The sequence below is a fragment of the Dendrobates tinctorius genome, unplaced genomic scaffold (genome assembly GCF_039654945.1).
Source record: "Dendrobates tinctorius isolate UK_male_01 unplaced genomic scaffold, ASM3965494v1 ptg000093l, whole genome shotgun sequence".
NCBI lineage: Eukaryota > Metazoa > Chordata > Amphibia > Anura > Dendrobatidae > Dendrobates > Dendrobates tinctorius.
In genome coordinates, this window is record NW_027361761.1 from 13395237 (window position 1) to 13416678 (window position 21442).

The 21442-nt window shown below is 45.4% G+C and overlaps 2 protein-coding genes across 6 annotated transcripts in view; one reads left to right on the forward strand and one right to left on the reverse strand.

Annotated features, from left to right (window-relative positions):
* The window catches only part of LOC141098558 (cytochrome P450 2K6-like), a 411322-nt gene extending 401448 nt beyond the window's left edge, over window positions 1–9874 (reverse strand). Inside the window, exon 1 of the mRNA XM_073586451.1 lies at window positions 9660–9874. Within this exon, the coding sequence (XP_073442552.1) occupies window positions 9660–9774 (115 nt within the window). The 5' untranslated portion in view covers window positions 9775–9874. The remainder of the gene's footprint in view (window positions 1–9659) is intronic.
* The window catches only part of LOC141098559 (cytochrome P450 2K1-like), a 111729-nt gene that overhangs the window by 21773 nt on the left and 68514 nt on the right, over window positions 1–21442 (forward strand). The window contains exons 1-2 of one of the 5 annotated variants that reach the window (XM_073586453.1): window positions 9873–10009; window positions 20840–21032. In XM_073586453.1, coding sequence (XP_073442554.1) covers window positions 20859–21032 — 174 coding nt within the window. In that variant the 5' untranslated portion in view covers window positions 9873–10009; window positions 20840–20858. The other 4 variants (XM_073586455.1, XM_073586456.1, XM_073586452.1 and 1 more) reach the window with 4 other exon arrangements.

The window sequence follows — 21442 nt, forward strand, 5'->3', positions numbered from 1 at the left end:
CTGAACTGTTTTCCAAACTTGCTTCACCTATACAGAGTCACGTTCTCCACTGTTGGTATCGGTCCACTGCCAATGAATCTAGCAGCACTCTGCTGTCCTACATGAAAGCTAGGTTGTTTCTCCACACCTAACAATATTCAGCAAGTTTAAATAATGAATTTGCATTTTTAATTTCTTGACCTTTATTATTAACCCCTCTCTGACATCAATAGTACTATCCCGTCCATGTGCCCTGGGCCTGTCTGACCATGGACGGAATAGTACTGTATGTCTCAGCGATTGGCCGCGCACACAGGTGGTGTGTGGCCAGGTGTCAGCTGATTCTCAAAGCTAACACCCGGCACTAAGTGCCAGGAGTGGTCACAGACTGCCTCCGCACTTTAACCCCTGAAATGCTGCGATTGATCATAATCGCAGCATTCCGGGAGCAGGCAGATGGCTTACAGCCCTTCTGCCTTTGGATTGGAGACCCCGCAGTGTGACGAGAGGTCCCGATCGCTGCCATGGAGACCCGATGTTACCATGATGACATCCGGGTTACCAGAGCTGAGAAACTTCCTATCATGCACAGTGCATTACCAGGAAGTCGCTCAGGTCAGTGTGCAGAAAGTGCAGCGCTGACACCTTCTATAACATGCAGATCTGCTTCATCTCCATGCTATAGAAGTGATCAGCATGCAAAAAATGATTGTCCCATAGTGGGACAAAGTGTAAAATGAAGATTAGAATGAAGTAAGAAAAATTTTTTTCAAATCATTATAAAAATATTTTAAAAAAATAATAATAAAAAATCAATATTTATTCTATCACTGAATAAATATTTGAATGAAAAAAAAATCTTAACAATAAAAGTACACATATTTGGTATCGCTGCATCCATAATGACCCGACCTATAAAACTGTGCCATTAGTTAACCCCTTTAGTGAACACCATAAAAAAAGGCAAAAAACAATGCTTTATCATCATACCGCAGAACAAAAAGTGGAATATCTCGCGATCAAAAAGACAGATATAAATAAGCATGGTAACGCTGAAAACATCATCTTGTACTGCAAAAAAAATGAGCTGCCATACAGCTCCATCACTGGAAAATTAAAAAAAATTATAGCTTTCAGAATAAAGCGATGCAAAAATAATTATTTTTTATATAAAATTGTTTTTATTGTAAAAAAGCGTCAAGACATAAAAAAAGATATAAATGAGGTATCGCTGTAATCGTACTGACCCAAAGAATAAAACTGCCTTATCAATTTTACCACACGCGGAATGGTGTAAACGCCCCCCCCAAAAGAAATTCATGAAATTCTGGTTTTTGCTCATTCTGCCTCACAAAAATCAGAAAAAAAAGTGATAAAAAATGTTATGTGCCCGCAAATATTAGCAATAAAACATCAACTCGTCCCACAAAAAACAAGACCTCACATGACTCTGTGAGCCAGAATATGGAAAAATTATAGCTCTTAAACTAGTTTTTGCAATAAAAAGCGTCTTTTAGCGTGTGACAGCTGCAAACATAAAAATCCGCTGTAAGGCCTCTTTCAAATGACCTGATATTTCTGGTACTGGAGATGTCAGTGTCCGTTTGTGTAGTACTTGCGGCACACGTGTGGCATGCGTGTGCCGCATCAGTACCACAAGGACGGGCACCAGGGAAGAAGTGTTACAGCAAGAGCTGTTCCCCGGCATCGGTTGCTGAACACAGCTCTCATCATTCTCCCCTGCTCTGACTGCGATCAACACAAGCAGGGGAGAATGATGAGTACCGTGTTCAGTACCTGGCGCCATGGAACAGCGCTTACTGTAATGCTTTTTCCCCAGTGCCGATGCGTGTCACATGGATGAAATCAATGTGTTATGCCTATGCATGTGTGCTGGATGTTTTTTGGCCCGTACGGACATTAAAAAATGGACAAGCCAGCGTGTTTTGCCCATGATCACACGGTCCATGGAAACACAATGATGTGCTTAGACCAATTCATTTGAATAGGCAAATAGCGCTCAGTTCCTCCTGAGTCTCTCCGCATGGCTGCTCAATGGTATAAAATTCTGTGACACACCCATGATGTCAATATGATCATTGTGTAAGGGGGATGATCGGACCATGGGTACCTGCATGCCGGGTCTGGAACTGTTGAGCCTGCATCGCTTCAGTGTGCCGGACCTTCCCGTTTCCTGGGAGAAGGCCTAGAGAGGCGGACCTTCCTGCTTACCTGGGGAGAGAGGGCGAACCTGGGGCAGTGCGCAGAGAGAGGAGCACAGTGCCCCATCCTTCCAGAGTTCCAGTGCTGCGACAGGACCCACCGCCCACAGAGGTGTGGCAGCAGAGAGAAGGGCCAGGCATGCTGCAGCAGACCTGAAGGACAGGGTCTGCTGCGCTAAGGGGAGCTGTGTCCAGCAGCAGACCAGAGAGGGAGAGGAATGTGCAGGCGTGTGCCCGGTGACTACAGGGAGCGGTGCAGTGTGTCAGTGACTACCAGAAAGCAAGGCGCAGAACATTCCGTGTCCATGAGTACAACACACATGCCCATTAGAGTGACCGGGGACAGGACAGACACTTGCATCCTGACTGTGCCAGTAAAGATATACTGAGCTACGTTGGGCTCGTACAGGACTGTGGCCCATACCCTTGTCAGACACTACAGCAGGGACCAGTGAGAACTTTGGTCCCAGAGCATCCGTACAGTGTAGGCCCGTGCCCAAGCACCGCCACTGCTGACAGAGACTGTGAGGAGAGTCGTGCAGGGTCCATGTCGGGCTCAGACATTGCCGTGGCCCACGCTCCTCCAGCCACATCAGTGTATGGAATAGGGCTCAGCAGAAGGTACTGGAGCACGACCGCTGCCACCAGAAGACAGAGCATTGATGCCCACAGGACCTTCCTGAAAAAGATACCGCACCAGCTGTTGTCGGCTCTATCCATTTTCTGGACCTAGCAACCAATTACTCTCATCAAAACTGCCGTTACTAGAACAGTTATTCTTCACCTCACCATATCCTTTGCCATTTATATTGCTTTAGCCATTGTTTAACCCTTCACCTCCCTGCATGGAGTATTCCCCCCGTTAAATAAAAATGTTAACCCTTGCTCTGCCTCCTGTCCGTCACTGCATCCCGCTTACCTGCTATCTCACAACTGCACCCTTAGATGAATTCATTGAGAGGTGTAGTTCATAAAATGGAGAAACTTATGGGGGGGTTCTGCTGTTTTGGCACCTTATGGGCTCTCCCAGTGGGTCATGGCACCCGCAGACCATAGCAGTAAAATGTGGCGCTCCTTCCCTTCTGAGCTCTGCCATGTGTTCAAACAGAGGTTTACCCCCACATTTGGGCTATCAGAGCACTCAGGACAAGTTTCACAACAACTCTCGTTGTCCAATTTCATCTGTTACCCTTGAGAAAATAAAAAATTGGGGGCAAAAAGATCATTCACTTGATTTTTTATTTTTAGTGCTCTACGTTATAAATATCCGTGAAGCACTTGGGGGTTCAAAGTGCTCACCACACATCTAGATAAGTTCCTTTCAGGGTCTAGTTTCTAAAATGGTGTCACTTGTAGGGGGTTTCCACTGTTTAGGCACATCAGGGGCTCTCCAAATGCGACATGGCATCCGATCTCAATTCCAGCCAATTTTGCATTGAAAAGTCAAGCGGTGCTCCTTCCCTTCTGAGCTCTGCCATGCGCCCAAACAGTGGTTTACCTGCATATATGGGGTATCAGCGTACTCAGGACAAATTGCACAATACATTTTGGGGTCCAATTTTTCATGTTACCATTGGTGTAATAAAAAAATTGGATCTGAAATAATTTTTTTGTGAAAAAAAAGTTAAAATGTTCATTTTTTTTTTTAAACATTCCAAAAATTCCTGTGACGCACCTGAAGGATTAATAAACTTCTTGAATGTGGTTTTGAGCACCTTAAGGGGTGCAGTTTTTAGAATGGTGTCACTTTTGGGCATTTTCTGTCATATAGACCCCTCAAAGTGGCTTCAAATGTGACGTGGTCCCTAAAAAAAATGGTTTTGTAAAAAAGAGGAATCGTTCTTTGAATTTTAACTCTTATAACTTCTAACCAAAAAAAAATTGGTTCCAAAATTGTGCTGATGTAAAGTAAACATATGTGAAATGTTACTTATTAAGGATTTTATGTGACATATCTATGTGATTTAAATTCAAAGTTGGAAAATTGCAAAATTTTCTAAATTTTTGCCAAATTTCCGTTTTTTTCACAAATAAACTCAATTCATATCAAACAAATTTTACCACTAACATGAAGTACAATAAGTCACAAGAAAACTTGCCAGAATCACCGGGATCCATGGAAGCGTTCCAGCGTTATTACTTCATAAAGGGACAGTGGTCAGCACTGCAGCCTTGCAGCGCTGGGGTCCTGGGTTCATATCCCACCAAGGACAACATCTGCATGGAGTTTGTATGTTCTCCCCGTGTTTGCGTGGGTTTCCTCCGGCACTCCGGTTTCCTCCCACATTCAAAAGACATACTGATAGGGAATTAAGATTGTGAGCCCCATCCGGGACAGTGATGATAATGTGTGCAAACTGTAAAGCGCTGCAGAATATGTTAGCGCTATATGAAAATAAAGATTATTATTATTAATTGCAAAAATTGGCCTGGTCATTAACATGCAAACCACCCTCGGGGGTAAATGAATGAATTTACCACTCTATTCACTGCAGTTTCATCCCTTTTCACATGATGTTTTCTACATTCCCCCATCACTATTTTAATTTTTTCCTTTCTTTGCTATTCCTAAAAAAAGTTTTTTTGCCAGCATTTTGATTTAATTCTGTACATTTGTGTAACACACATGAAGCTTTGTTCCGGGAGTTACCTATTCATTTATCCGTCATCCGTAACCAGCACCAGTCTGTCTTCTAAGGTTAGCCACATCTAGAGTGACCCGATGCGGTTTACACATTCTTACCATTGATTGAGGCAAACGGCTTGAGTGGCTGCTGGCCTACAGTAATGACACAGTCTGGGTAATTTCAGCTCATTTGAATAGGAGTTCGTATTTCGGATGGCTTATTTCTCAAAGACAAAATAATGCACATGTTTTGATAAAGGAATTTTTTATTCAGAAATCATTTTTTTGTAAATACTTGCTTTTACATTTATTTCTCTTGACTTATGGATATTGGAGCGACCCCTACTCCATAACTACAGTAAATCTAGGCACTAGAGTTGAGCGAATAAGGTCAGTCAGATTCAAAAATCAGCGACTTTTGCCAAAGTCTGGTTTCGCCGATCGAAAACCGACCCGTGTGAGGTCGCCATGAGGTCGCCGATCAGCGCGCCAAAGTCGCGTTTCAAATGATGCTTCCAGCGCCTTTTTTCAGCCAATGATGGGCAACGCGATGACATGGGCAGCAGCCAGCACCATCTTAGAGAAGGGCATTGAAGTGATTGGCTGGCTTTGTGTGGCGTCACAGGGGGTATAAAAGGCTGTGACCGCCGACCGCCATCTTACAATAGGGAGAGGTGCTGCTGCTGATTCTGAACAGGGAGAGCGTTAGGCAGGGAAGAATAAAAAAAAACTGCTTCTGCTGATAGCACTTTTCACTGTACAGTTAGTGTGCAGTGCAAGGGGAGGATTTTTGTTGTGTGCAGCAGCGCTGGTGGTGATTAGGCTGCCTTTTAAGGCTACCTGCTAGCTGCATTGCTGTGTGCACACTGCTGTTCAAACTGCTTTTGTCAAAGCACTCCAAATTTTATTATTTTGTCCTGGTGAGTTACTGAGCGTTCATTTTTTCACACATCGTCTAGCGGTGTACGCTCCTCACACACTACAGTGTATTCCGGCTGGTATCACGGACAAATAGAAGTTATCTGGGTGTGACTCTGGAAGAAAAAGCAGAGGAGTTTGTCCATTTTTCCAGACCTACACCTTAGAGTCGTGTCCATTTTTCAAACAGTTTCGTATATCTGTTGTTTCATTACAGTCAAAACTAGACAGAGACAGCGTGTGTCAGTCCGTATACAAATACACGGAGCTTGATAATGTTCCATACAGACACCTTCTAGCGGTGTACGCTCCTCACACACTACCGTGTACCGGCTGGTATCACGGACAAAGAGAAGCTACCTGGGTGTGACTCTGGAAAAAAAACCGAGTAGTTTGTCCGTTTTTCCAGACCTACACCTTAGAGTTGTGTCCATTTTTCAAACAGTTTCGTATATCTGTTGTTTGATTACAGTCAAAACTAAACAGAGACAGCGTGTGTCCGTCCATATACAAATACACGGAGCTTGACAATTTTACATACACACACAGTACAGCAGTGTACGCTCCTCACACACTACCGTGTACTGCCTTCTAGCACGGACAAATAGAAGATATCTGGGTATGACTCTGGAAGAAAAAGCCGAGGAGTTTTTCCAGACCTACACCTTAGAGTCGTGTCCGTTTTTCAAACAGTTTCATATATCTGCTGTTGGATTACGGTCCAATACATACTGTGAGAGCGTCTGTGATTAACAAAATATATACGTTGATTTAATTTGTTTAATACACCTTACACAGCTGGACGCTCCTCATACAGTACCATCTCTTGGCGTTCCAAGGTCAGGGGCAGTGACTGTGATGAACACCCCCCCAAACCAAAGGTCCATACTTGATATGGTTACCCCTACTGACCAATTTATAAATAACTTCAAGGACCCACTAAAAGGAAAACAAATAACTGTTGGGTTTTTTTCGTTTGTTCTTTGTTTTTTAAATTTTTAATTCATGTTCTTATTAAAATAAACAAAAAATAAACATCAAAGCATAAATAACATTAACACGCTGGGGGGAGTCCTGAAGCTCCCAAATCTGGTGATTACCATACAAAAAATGTGCCAACAATTACTCCCATCCATTACCCCACTAGCTCGGGAGCACCATAGCCACAAGGCTTCCAATGTTCACTTGAATTTACTAGGGATCCAACAAACCCTTGCTCCCCAAACTCCCCTCCACCTTTCACCATGTCCAGAATCATATTAACTTCCAAAAAGAGGAATCCATATCCCAATGGATCCCCCAGACCAATTTCTAACCAACTTCAAGGACCCCCCCAACCACCAGGCTCCGGGTAATCCACTCAGACCTGTGCTATGCACCATCTTAAGTAATATAAAATAAGCACTTGGTGGGTATACACTGATCCCTTTTTTTTTTGTAATTATTATTCACGCCTTTATTAAAACAAACATACAATAAAACATCAAAGCATAAATAATATTAACACGCTGGTAGGAGTCCTCGAAGCTCCCAAAATCTGGTGATTACCAAACATAAAGTGAACATAAAATGTACCAACAATTACTCCCAGCCATTACCCCACCAGCTCGGGAGAACCATAACCACAAGGGTTCCAATGTTCACTTGAATTTCCTGGGGGTCCGACAAACCCTTGCCGAAACTCCCCTCCACCTTTCACCAGATCCAGAACCAAAAGGAGGAAACCATATCCCATTGGATCCCCAAGACCATATTTAACCAACTTCAAGGACCCCTCCAACCGCACAAGATGTGGGATAAGTGAGGGTGAAAACCATGCAGGTTTACAACCAAAGTATACAACAGGTTAATAATGGAAAATATCCCATCGTAAGGTCCAGACATAGACAGAGATGGGCAATGCTGTGATATATGCTGTAACCATAAATGAGAAGCCGCCTGCTCCTCTACAGCAGTTACAGACTCTAATCACCAGCTGCACATAAATGGTAAGAAATGTGTAGGTCTAATATAACCCGCCTGCAGCCACAGGTGTGTGAGCAGAAAACTGCAAGTTCTGTATCCCAGTCACTCTACTACATACAATTACAATAGACGAGAGACAGGGCTGGAAACTGGGCCCATGATGTGTCCTCCAGAGCAATGTGCAGCCTCACACTAGGAGTGCCCACTCACTGCCCGCCATGTGCTGAGTTATTAGTGCCCACTCACTGCCCGCCATGTGCTGAGTTATTAGTGCCCACTCACTGCCCGCCATGTGCCGAGTTATTAGTGCCCACTCACTGCCCGCCATGTGCTGAGTGCCCACTCAAATGTGCTGAGTTACTCCCTGATTATTTATTTTACACATTATAAAGCATAATCCATTCAGGCCTGTGCTATCCACCATCTTAGGTAATATAAAATAAGCTCTTGGTAGGTATACTCTGATCATGCAACATACCAGGGAGACAATATACAGAGACAGGATGGAATATCCGGCAGGACAGCATAAGAGGACTAAGGCAGCAATAGCTACAGAAATCAAGCACTAAGCTGGAAGTCATGTCCAGGTTATATGTACAGCCAGGAAAATGACCTGGAGACACAGGATGTCTATACCCAGCATAATCCGTATATAGCAGAGTGAGGAGTGATATCATGTATACAGACCTATGGTACGGGTTAAGTATACAGCACAGGAATACAGCCTTTACCCATATACCACATATATAGTGAGTAACCTGGTTACACGGGATCTGCACACCCAGCCTCACAGTGTGTAACAGAGATGAGGTCACATACAGATCATCAGACTCCATAACTGGGAAGAGGAGTAATCCGCAGACAGCAGGGTCAGTATACAGTGCACTGACATGAAGTGCAGCCTCTCATCATCATACATATACCATCCCCCGACTGCTCCTCTCTCACCAGTGTCTCTAATACATGTGACTGCTCAGCTCCACCATAGTAATGGCAGACACTGTATGTGTCCCTGCTCTGTCCTATCATACATAAACCCAGAACTCATGAAGACTCTGTATAATACAGCAGTAATGTGGGATATCAGAAATGTCTGCAGGGAGGTCACACAAAAGCTGCCTCTACAATGAGTGAGGGAACATGGCAGCTAAATGAATTTCTGAGGTAATCTTGATCCCAGATATGATGTAGGAGCTGATACTGTACACACTACACAATGTCTGAGGTGAATGCAGAGTAGTATATGAAACATGTCTGCAGGGAGGTCACACAGATGTTGTCTCACAGTCTGTGAGGAAAATGTAGCAGGCACATGAGGAACATGCATATATGATAATGCCCAGTATCAGAGAACGAGACAAGGCGGTGACCATGGTCCAAAAACGCCTTGTGCATGGATTACCACTCCATATGCTAATCTTAAAAAGGAGAAAACGGAGTAACGGATACAAAATATATGCAAAAGTATAAATTTTATTAGTACTCACATCAAGTGCTGACAAGTATACAAGTTGACTAAAATAGGGGGGATAAGCCCCAATGATACAACAATCAGGACAGACAAGGACAGGGTAAATAAAATGATACCAGTGCTCGAAATCTACATGGCACAACGTTCAGTCAGCCCATGGGCATTGCACATAACAGACATGTGTCTAATGGTAAAAGATAGTCAAATATGGCATACTCAATTAAATGTGTATTGTACATAGCTGTACATGTCTAGAGCGCCAAAAAAAAAAACAAACCATCCAGAGGGGTCAATGTGCAAGTCCAATGGACACTGAACATAAATGAATCAATGACATGTGGAAGGATTCTTAAATAGTAAATAACATATGTATCAGCATATCAAAACTGCGCAATTGTGCCAGAGAGAACCCGGGAGACGACCCGCCCAGCGGTCCAAATGACCGAAGTGTGGAAACAAGTAAAGGCAGGCTGCTTACCGGGGAGCAGAGGAGGTGAAGGCCCATGCAACGACACCCGACGTACGTTTCGCGCCCGCCACAGGCGCTTTATCAAGGGAGTACATGATGTCTGAGGGGAATGTGCTCCTGTCATCTGTCGTGTGAGGTGATAACCCCAGTATTATACTCCCTGAAACTGCAGACATGCTTCCTCCTGTTCATCCTGTGCATGAAAGAGGGAGAGACACAGATTTCCTGCTCTATATAAGCCCCACCCTCCTCACAGTAACCCCCCAGGCACAGACATACTGGGCTTCTTACTCTGAAAGCAACATCACTTGTGCTTAAAGGGAAGGTGACACAATTTTATATAATTTGCAAAAAAAAGAGTAAGTAACAAAACATGTTGTTTCAGCAAATGTTGTACTAACCAGGATTTATGGTTTGTTTGTAATAATGTTTTAATGTAGCCACTGGGCGCTGCCATTAGTGATGGGTAGCTCCCGAAGGAGCCGGCTCTAAGAGCCAGCTCTTTATAGTGAATCATATGAGCCGGCTCCTGGCAGGGAGCCAATTGAAATTTAAACGGCTCTTTGCCAGTTCACATTCCACAGTCAGTCCCCTCTTGCCCCGCCCCTCCCGGCAGTAGTCACTCTGATCTTATCCAGGAGACTGAGAAAGAATGCATGCTCCTCCTGCTGCCGCACATAGCACTGACTCACAGCCCCGCCCCCTCCAATCTGTGACAAGCATTCCTTGCCCTCTTGTGATTGTTTTTAAGTTAACACACACGCTGTTATTTTGGAAATTATCAGGTTTAAAGGGGTAGGCTCAATTCTTACCTTTCCCGGCTCCAGCGCTGCATTTTCTCTTCTGCCCCTGCCTCAGGGGGCGGGGCCAGAGATGCGACAGGCAGTTCTGTGCGCACGCATGACATGGACACAGAGCTCCGTGATTGGCCTCCGGGGACCGATCGCACAGCTCCGTGCTGTCACCGCCCGACCCACAACGGCACAAATTCCTTATCTAAATCCGCCTGGATGCACATGCGACATGTGACGCTGCAGTTTTGCTGCAGACTGTTTGCAGCAGACGGCCCACAGCGAACTTGCGAAGTGTGAAGGTAGCTTTAAAATGTGGCACTGATAATTAGGATCTTGTTGCTATTTTGCATGTTCATTTTGTGTTTGTTAAAGTTTTTACAGCAAATATAAAATCTGGTTATTCTGGAAACTATTCTGTTTTATGTCATAAATTGGCACATGTGTAGATTTTTACTAAAAGGTATACAATCATGGGTTAACACATACCAGAATTTGGCTTCAAATTTAAAGCCAAAGGTAATAGGAAATGAAGAGCCGTTTTCGGAGCCAAAAGAGCCGGCTCTTTTTGGTGTGCCGATCCAAAAGAGCCGGCTCACCAAAAAAACGCATTTTACCCATCACTAGCTGCCATCTTGATTTGCAGATCTGTGGAGGTCTCATACAGTCTGCAAATATGGCTGTCCCTGGACATAGAAGACTGCGGGCGGCTCCCGACCCCACCATACAGCCTCATTAGCAGTGAACTGAGCACGCCCCTGTGGGCTGCACCATTCACCGCTGTAGGTGTGGCTGGGCGCCATTTTACTGTAGCCCAGTGCTATCTGCTGAGCTCCACTTTCTGCACTGTCCTCCTGCTCCAGCTCCACTGTCCTCCTGCTCTGTCTCCGCCTCCTCACTCACACACAGCCCCAGTGATCTCCGGTAATCTGACACATTTGCTTTTATGACTGTCTGAGGACAGTGACATATACAGCCCATAGTCTAGTGTATAATTGGGGGGGGGCTGGAAGTTTCACCAGTGTGGGCATATCTGTAATACTGTCTCCTGTGATACTGACTGCTGAGCCGTGTATCTAATCCTCCCCTGTGTGATACTGTCTGCTGAGCCGTGTATCTAATCCTCTCCTGTGTGATACTGACTGCTGAACCGTGTATCTAATCATCTCCTGTGTGATACTGTCTGCTGAGCCGTGTATCTAATCCTCCCCTGTGTGATACTGACTGCCGAGCCGTGTATCTAATCCTCTCCTGTGTGATACTGTCTGCTGAGCCGTGTATCTAATCCTCTCCTGTGTGATACTGTCTGCTGAGCTGTGTATATAATCCTCTCCTGTGTGATACTGTCTGCTGAGCCGTGTATCTAAACCTCTCCTGTGTGATACTGACTGCTGAACCGTGTATCTAATCATCTGTGTGATACTGTCTGCTGAGCCGTGTATCTAATCCTCCCCTGTGTGATACTGACTGCTGAGCCGTGTATCTAATCCTCTCCTGTGTGATACTGTCTGCTGAGCCATGTATCTAATCCTCTCCTGTGTGATACAGTCTGCTGAGCTGTGTATCTAATCCTCTCCTGTGTGATACTGTCTGCTGAGCCGTGTATCTAATCCTCTCCTGTGTGATACTGACTGCTGAACCGTGTATCTAATCATCTCCTGTGTGATACTGACTGCTGAGCCGTGTATCTAATCCTCCCCTGTGTGATACTGACTGCTGAGCCGTGTATCTAATCCTCTCCTGTGTGATACTGTCTGCTGAGCCGTGTATCTAATCCTCTCCTGTGTGATACTGTCTGCTGAGCCGTGTATCTAATCCTCTCCTGTGTGATACTGTCTGCTGAGCCGTGTATCTAATCCTCTCCTGTGTGATACTGACTGCTGAACCGTGTATCTAATCATCTCCTGTGTGATACTGTCTGCTGAGCCGTGTATCTAATCCTCCCCTGTGTGATACTGACTGCTGAGCCGTGTATCTAATCCTCTCCTGTGTGATACTGTCTGCTGAGCCGTGTATCTAATCCTCTCCTGTGTGATACTGTCTGCTGAGCCGTGTATCTAATCCTCTCCTGTGTGATACTGTCTGCTGAGCCGTGTATCTAATCCTCTCCTGTGTGATACTGTCTGCTGAGCCGTGTATCTAATCCTCTCCTGTGTGATACTGACTGCTGAACCGTGTATCTAATCCTCTCCTGTGTGATACTGTCTGCTGAGCCGTGTATCTAATCCTCCCCTGTGTGATACTGACTGCTGAACCGTGTATCTAATCCTCTCCTGTGTGATACTGACTGCTGAGCCGTGTATCTAATCCTCTCCTGTGTGATACTGACTGCTGAACCGTGTATCTAATCCTCTCCTGTGTGATACTGACTGCTGAGCCGTGTATCTAATCCTCTCCTGTGTGATACTGACTGCTGAACCGTGTATCTAATCCTCTCCTGTGTGATACTGTCTGCTGAGCCGTGTATCTAATCCTCTCCTGTGTGATACTGACTGCTGAACCGTGTATCTAATCCTCTCCTGTGTGATACTGACTGCTGAGCCGTGTATCTAATCCTCTCCTGTGTGATACTGACTGCTGAACCGTGTATCTAATCCTCTCCTGTGTGATACTGACTGCTGAGCCGTGTATCTAATCCTCTCCTGTGTGATACTGACTGCTGAACCGTGTATCTAATCCTCTCCTGTGTGACACTGACTGCCGAGCCGTGTATCTAATCCTCTCCTGTGTGATACTGTCTGCTGAGCCGTGTATCTAATCCTCTCCTGTGTGATACTGTCTGCTGAGCTGTGTATATAATCCTCTCCTGTGTGATACTGTCTGCTGAGCCGTGTATCTAATCCTCTCCTGTGTGATACTGACTGCTGAACCGTGTATCTAATCATCTCCTGTGTGATACTGTCTGCTGAGCCGTGTATCTAATCCTCCCCTGTGTGATACTGACTGCTGAGCCGTGTATCTAATCCTCTCCTGTGTGATACTGTCTGCTGAGCCGTGTATCTAATCCTCTCCTGTGTGATACTGTCTGCTGAGCTGTGTATCTAATCCTCTCCTGTGTGATACTGTCTGCTGAGCCGTGTATCTAATCCTCTCCTGTGTGATACTGACTGCTGAACCGTGTATCTAATAATCTCCTGTGTGATACTGTCTGCTGAGCCGTGTATCTAATCCTCCCCTGTGTGATACTGACTGCTGAGCCGTGTATCTAATCCTCTCCTGTGTGATACTGTCTGCTGAGCCGTGTATCTAATCCTCTCCTGTGTGATACTGTCTGCTGAGCTGTGTATCTAATCCTCTCCTGTGTGATACTGTCTGCTGAGCCGTGTATCTAATCCTCTCCTGTGTGATACTGACTGCTGAACCGTGTATCTAATCATCTCCTGTGTGATACTGTCTGCTGAGCCGTGTATCTAATCCTCCCCTGTGTGATACTGACTGCTGAGAAGTGTATCTAATCCTCCCCTGTGTGATACTGTCTGCTGAGCCGTGTATCTAATCCTCTCCTGTGTGATACTGTCTGCTGAGCCGTGTATCTAATCCTCTCCTGTGTGATACTGACTGCTGAACCGTGTATCTAATCATCTCCTGTGTGATACTGTCTGCTGAGCCGTGTATCTAATCCTCCCCTGTGTGATACTGACTGCTGAGCCGTGTATCTAATCCTCTCCTGTGTGATACTGTCTGCTGAGCCGTGTATCTAATCCTCTCCTGTGTGTTACTGTCTGCTGAGCTGTGTATCTAATCCTCTCCTGTGTGATACTGTCTGCTGAGCCGTGTATCTAATCCTCTCCTGTGTGATACTGACTGCTGAACCGTGTATCTAATCATCTCCTGTGTGATACTGTCTGCTGAGCCGTGTATCTAATCCTCCCCTGTGTGATACTGACTGCTGAGAAGTGTATCTAATCCTCCCCTGTGTGATACTGACTGCTGAGCCGTGTATCTAATCCTCTCCTGTGTGATACTGTCTGCTGAGCCGTGTATCTAATCCTCCCCTGTGTGATACTGTCTGCTGAGCCGTGTATCTAATCCTCTCCTGTGTGATACTGACTGCTGAGCCGTGTATCTAATCCTCCCCTGTGTGATACTGACTGCTGAGCCGTGTATCTAATCCTCTCCTGTGTAATACTGTCTGCTGAGCCGTGTATCTAATCCTCTCCTGTGTGATACTGTCTGCTGAGCTGTGTATCTAATCCTCTCCTGTGTGATACTGTCTGCTGAGCCGTGTATCTAATCCTCTCCTGTGTGATACTGACTGCTGAACCGTGTATCTAATCATCTCCTGTGTGATACTGTCTGCTGAGCCGTGTATCTAATCCTCCCCTGTGTGATACTGACTGCTGAGCCGTGTATCTAATCCTCTCCTGTGTGATACTGTCTGCTGAGCCGTGTATCTAATCCTCTCCTGTGTGATACTGTCTGCTGAGCTGTGTATCTAATCCTCTCCTGTGTGATACTGTCTGCTTAGCCGTGTATCTAATCCTCTCCTGTGTGATACTGACTGCTGAACCGTGTATCTAATCATCTGTGTGATACTGTCTGCTGAGCCGTGTATCTAATCCTCCCCTGTGTGATACTGACTGCTGAGCCGTGTATCTAATCCTCTCCTGTGTGATACTGTCTGCTGAGCCATGTATCTAATCCTCTCCTGTGTGATACAGTCTGCTGAGCTGTGTATCTAATCCTCTCCTGTGTGATACTGTCTGCTGAGCCGTGTATCTAATCCTCTCCTGTGTGATACTGACTGCTGAACCGTGTATCTAATCATCTCCTGTGTGATACTGACTGCTGAGCCGTGTATCTAATCCTCCCCTGTGTGATACTGACTGCTGAGCCGTGTATCTAATCCTCTCCTGTGTGATACTGTCTGCTGAGCCGTGTATCTAATCCTCTCCTGTGTGATACTGTCTGCTGAGCCGTGTATCTAATCCTCTCCTGTGTGATACTGTCTGCTGAGCCGTGTATCTAATCCTCTCCTGTGTGATACTGACTGCTGAACCGTGTATCTAATCATCTCCTGTGTGATACTGTCTGCTGAGCCGTGTATCTAATCCTCCCCTGTGTGATACTGACTGCTGAGCCGTGTATCTAATCCTCTCCTGTGTGATACTGTCTGCTGAGCCGTGTATCTAATCCTCTCCTGTGTGATACTGTCTGCTGAGCCGTGTATCTAATCCTCTCCTGTGTGATACTGTCTGCTGAGCCGTGTATCTAATCCTCTCCTGTGTGATACTGTCTGCTGAGCCGTGTATCTAATCCTCTCCTGTGTGATACTGACTGCTGAACCGTGTATCTAATCCTCTCCTGTGTGATACTGTCTGCTGAGCCGTGTATCTAATCCTCCCCTGTGTGATACTGACTGCTGAACCGTGTATCTAATCCTCTCCTGTGTGATACTGACTGCTGAGCCGTGTATCTAATCCTCTCCTGTGTGATACTGACTGCTGAACCGTGTATCTAATCCTCTCCTGTGTGATACTGACTGCTGAGCCGTGTATCTAATCCTCTCCTGTGTGATACTGACTGCTGAACCGTGTATCTAATCCTCTCCTGTGTGATACTGTCTGCTGAGCCGTGTATCTAATCCTCTCCTGTGTGATACTGACTGCTGAACCGTGTATCTAATCCTCTCCTGTGTGATACTGACTGCTGAGCCGTGTATCTAATCCTCTCCTGTGTGATACTGACTGCTGAACCGTGTATCTAATCCTCTCCTGTGTGATACTGACTGCTGAGCCGTGTATCTAATCCTCTCCTGTGTGATACTGACTGCTGTACCGTGTATCTAATCCTCTCCTGTGTGACACTGACTGCTGAGCCGTGTATCTAATCATCTCCTGTGTGATACTGACTGCTGGGCCGTGTATCTAATCCTATACTGTGTGATACTGACTGCTGAGCTGTGTATCTAATCCTATCCTGTGTGATACTGACTGCTGAACCGTGTATCTAATCCTATCCTGTGTGATGCTGCCTGCTGAGCCGTGTATCTAATCCTCTCCTGTGTGATACTGCCTGCTGAGCCGTGTATCTAATCCTCTCCTGGGTGATACTGACTGCTGAGCCGTGTATCTAATCCTCTCCTGTGTGATACTGACTGCTGAGCATCTAATCCTCTCCTGTGTGATACTGCCTGCTGAGCCGTGTATCTAATCCTCTCCTGTGTGTTATTGACTGATGAACCGTGTATCTAATCCTCCTGTGTGATACTGACTGCTGAGCCGTGTATCTAATCCTCTCCTGTGTGATACTGACTGCTGAGCCGTGTATCTAATCCTCTCCTGTGTGATACTGACTGCTGAACCGTGTATCTAATCCTCTCCTGTGTGATACTGACTGCTGAACCGTGTATCTAATCCTCTCCTGTGTGATACTGACTGCTGAGCCGTGTATCTAATCCTCTCCTGTGTGATACTGACTGCTGAGCCGTGTATATAATCCTCTCCTGTGTGATACTGACTGCTGAACCGTGTATCTAATCCTCTCCTGTGTGATACTGACTGCTGAACCGTGTATCTAATCCTCTCCTGTGTGATACTATCTGCTGAACCGTGTATCTAATCCTCTCCTGTGTGATACTGTCTGCTGAACCGTGTATCTAATCCTCTCCTGTGTGATACTGTCTGCTGAACCGTGTATCTAATCCTCTCCTGTGTGATACTGACTGCTGAACCGTGTATCTAATCCTCTGCTGTGTGATACTGTGCTGAGCCGTGTATCTAATCCTCTCCTGTGTGATACTGACTGCTGAACCATGTATCTAATCCTCTCCTGTGTGATACTCTCTGCTGATTCGTATATCTAATCCTCTCCTGTGTGATACTGTCTGCTGAGCCGTGTATACAATTCTCTGCCGTGTGATACTCCTCTCCTGAAATACTCTGTGCTGCTGTCACCCTGCTGGTTTTTTGTGTGATCTACATGGTGGTATTGTGCATGATCTATATGGCGGCATTGTGTGTGAAGTATATGGCGGTATTATTTATGATCTGCTAAAAGGGGACCCATTCTGGGGTGGTTCTGGCTGAGCACCTGCGCACGGGTCAGGGGTAATAGGTGCAGTCAGGGGAGGGCTGGGGAGGCAGCTGAAGAGAGAGGTCTCATTTTTATCGTTACTGTATGGCTCCATTCCCCCCCAGCCTGCTTCCCAGCGTCACCCCAGACTGCGCCTGTCGCCTCGCTTTCACACATTGCCAGGACAGTATCTGAGGAGGGGAATGGGGTCTTTGCATGCAAAGTCTGGATCAGAACAGGCCATCAATCAGCAGAAATGTTTCCTGGATTTCTGTGCTGCTGTCTCCCTGCTCCTCACCCATATATCTCCCTCTGTGCCCCCCATAGACCAGTGCACTGCTCTCCTGAAATACTCTGTGCTGCTGTCACTCTGCTCCCCCTACCATATATCTCTGTGTGCCCCCCATAGACCAGCACACTGCTCTCCTGAAATACTCTGTGCTGCTGTCACCCTGCTCCCAGAATCCTTGCTGCCTGCCATCCTCGGTGACCGAAGACCCCATTCCTCTCCTCAGATCCTGTCCTGGCGATGTGTGAAAGCGAGGCGACAGGGGCCTGATATATGGTGGAAGGAGCAGGGTGACAGCAGCACAGAGTATTTCAGGAGAGCAGTGTGCTGGTCTGTGGGGGGCACAGAGGGAGATATATGGGGGAGGAGCAGGGTGACAGGAGCACAGAGTATTTCAGGAGAGCAGTGTGCTGGTGTATGGGGGGGTCAAAGTGGGAGATGTATGGGGGAAGGAGCAGGGTGACAGCAGCACAGAGTATTTCAGGAGAGCAGTGTGCTGGTCTATGGGGGGCACTGTTGTGAGTTCATTTTCCCCTTCGTCACTGAGGTCTGGTGAACTCACTATTCTGGTAAAGGAAGGTAATGAGCCTGATTATCAGGCACCTGAGCCTAATGAGGATGACTGGCTGAGTGGAGTCACGGACTGGATATAAGGCTGCCGACGCCTTTCTGCCCTGCGGGTGATTTCTCTGTGGACTTCTAGGACACCAGTCTGATTCCTGCTCTAAAGCTAAGTTTTCTGCTTTGCCTGTTAGCATTTGTGTTTTGTTTTTGTTTTCCTTGCTTTTCTGGATTCTGCCATTCCCTGCTGGGGTGAGCTGAATCTCCTTTTGCCTGTTGCTCTGTCTTCAGAATATTCCTGAGTACTGACATAGCTTTTTTGAAGCCTAGCGTCTTCAGGGCCTTTTTCACTGTCAGTCTGTTGGCTCTTATTTTCATAGGGTTTTTCACGGATTGCAGACAGCAGCCTTCCTGTCCTTTCCTATCTAGTTAGCTTGGGCCCCGTCTTTGCTCAGTCTATCTTTCTGTCTGTGTTAGTGTTTTCATCTTGCTTCTCCCTCATAATATGTTGGGGGCTGCCTATTGCTTTGGGGTCTGCTCTGGGGCAGTTTAGATTTCCCCTTTCTTTCTTTAGGCCTATTTAATTCTCCGGCTGTGATCGAGGGGTCTAGGGCATCGTAGGAACCCCCCACGGCTACTGCTAGTTGTGTTGATAGGTTCAGGGGTCTGCAATCCGATAGCTGCCAACTTCTCTGGTTTTCTGGACTTAGCTAGCATTTCTGTTTTTGCCTCCCACGGTGACTCAATCATAACAGGGCACCCTGCTCAGTGCCAGGGATTGTACATAGAGCACTGTGTTTTATACACATGGATGGACCGTCTGCTTGTCTGCTCCACAGAAATCCAGGACACATTTCTGCTGATTGGTGACCTGTTCTGATCCAGACTTTACATGAAAAGACAGTCAGTAACTTTGCAGGCCCCATCAAAATGGCTGCTCACTGTGTTCCTAGATGTCATCCTCTCTTTTCCCTTAGCAAACACCCAGAAGGGGAGGAGAGGAGTGACACCACACCCAAGTCAGCAGATTCCGCCCATACAGTGTCCATTTTAGGGCATGATCATATATCAAAATCAAAGATCATGGACACTGTATGCCCATAATTACTGCAGGACAGTAATGTGAGCTAGTTATATACTAGGTTTTTGTGCCAAATTTCAGTATCTGCTCCCCCTAGTGTTAACAAGTGGAAATGCCAAACTTTTTAAAATTATTAGAAAATGTAAACATTAATTCTTTACATTTTTTCAATTGCTGAAAAAATATTTTTGGGATGGCACCTTCCCTTTAAAATCTACACCACTATACCAAAAAGCTGCAGGAGTAAAGGTCCACCCATCCCCAAGTCATGTCCTCCTCCGCCTATGGCTCCAGTGGTTTCTGGATGGTTCTTTTTATTGTTTGTTCGTAGATTCATTACATACATGGTCTTTTTATTTGTATTGTATTTAATCATTGTTTGTGATGTTTTTGCTTTATGAACTTTGACATGTCAAGTGCCTGGTTTGGCAGGTTTTTTTCGCAAAAAAAAAAAAATTTCACCCCAATTTAAGAACGTGCAGATCTGACAATCCACTTGTAAGGTATTGTCCTGAGAAAGAGGTCTTGCATGACGTTTAGATATCGTCCACCATCCATCTTTATCAGCAGCTCAGATTTGGACACATACACCCGGGTTCACCATTATCCTTGGTCTTTGCACCCGTGTCTTGCAGCAGCTGATCCATGCTTTCTACATGTTGCTTAGTTGCAACAAAACAAGGTGAGCATATAAGAACATGGAGTTCTGACAGTCCACTTGTAAGGTTTTGTCCTGAGGTAAAGGTCCTGCATGACCTTGAAATGTGTTGACTATTAACTTGCTTGAAATAAAGCTTTGAAGGATATCATCCGCCATCTACAGTATCTTCATCAGCAGCGCAGATTTGGACACATACACCCGGTTTCACCAAAGAGGGAAGGGTGACAGACATAAGACGAGAAGAGCGGAAACCTGAAGACTGAAGAGAAAACTAAAAAGTCTTAGTGATCTGTGATCAGGGCAGGGAGCTTCACCGGCAGGACAGTAGAGTATAACCTATTGTTATATTTTAGCCCCTTCCCTTCCCCTGTATTTGGGATTTATAGAGATCTAGGAACATAATAAACATACAAGATTTTTTGGGGCAGAATTGATTTGAAATGAATTTTATTTGTACGGAATCTAACCCGTCTGTCAAATTCAATCAAATCTGCCCAAAATTAATATTGGAAGATTGGCTCATTTCTAGTAACTAAAGTTTGAAACAATTTTTGAGATACATATAAATTCTGTTGAATACTAAACAATGGAAATTCAGACCCTCACTAAATTCCTAAACCAAGGGGCAGAGGCTGTCATCTAGCTATGCCCAAAAGAGAGGGGTTCACTCTCAATAGAAAGTCTCTGGGTCCGGTCATCATTCTGCTCTCGCTGGACGATACGTTGATCACCAAACAGGGACTGTAACTACTTTATTTTGCTCCTTTTTCTCTTTTCTTTTATCTTCTCCAGATTTTAAGAAGACATCACCATGGACACCATTACTATCCTCCTGTTTGTCTTCATAATCCTATTTGTGTTCTTTTCCTCAAAAAATTGGAAGAAAGGAGTTCACAAAGATTTCCCCCCTGGACCAAGGCCCTTACCAATAATAGGAAATATTCTGAAGATTAATATGTCAAAGCCACACAAGACATTTGTGGAGGTAACGTGGACTTTCTTGTACAGTAGGAAACTGCCAGAAAAATATCAGCTTTCTAGAGATTGTACCTGTTACTTAAAGAGGTTATACAAAGAAAACTTGGCACTCAACTTAATGAACTGTGGGGCAATTTTAATGCAGTCCAAAATGCAACGTTTCGGTCACAGAATGGTTCTTCATCAAAGTACTGCAACAAACGTGTCAAAGCGAAAGAAAATTATATATATACATGTCACATCTCATCAATGAAGATCAAGAAAAATTGTGACACCAAATATAAATGGAGAATGACAATTGACTATCATGCATCAAATATTATACAGTCGTATACTGACATAGGTGGGGGAAGGGGATAAGAGAGGATAGGGAGAGGAAGCGAATAGGGATACCTACCCAACTGCTCAATGGTGTAG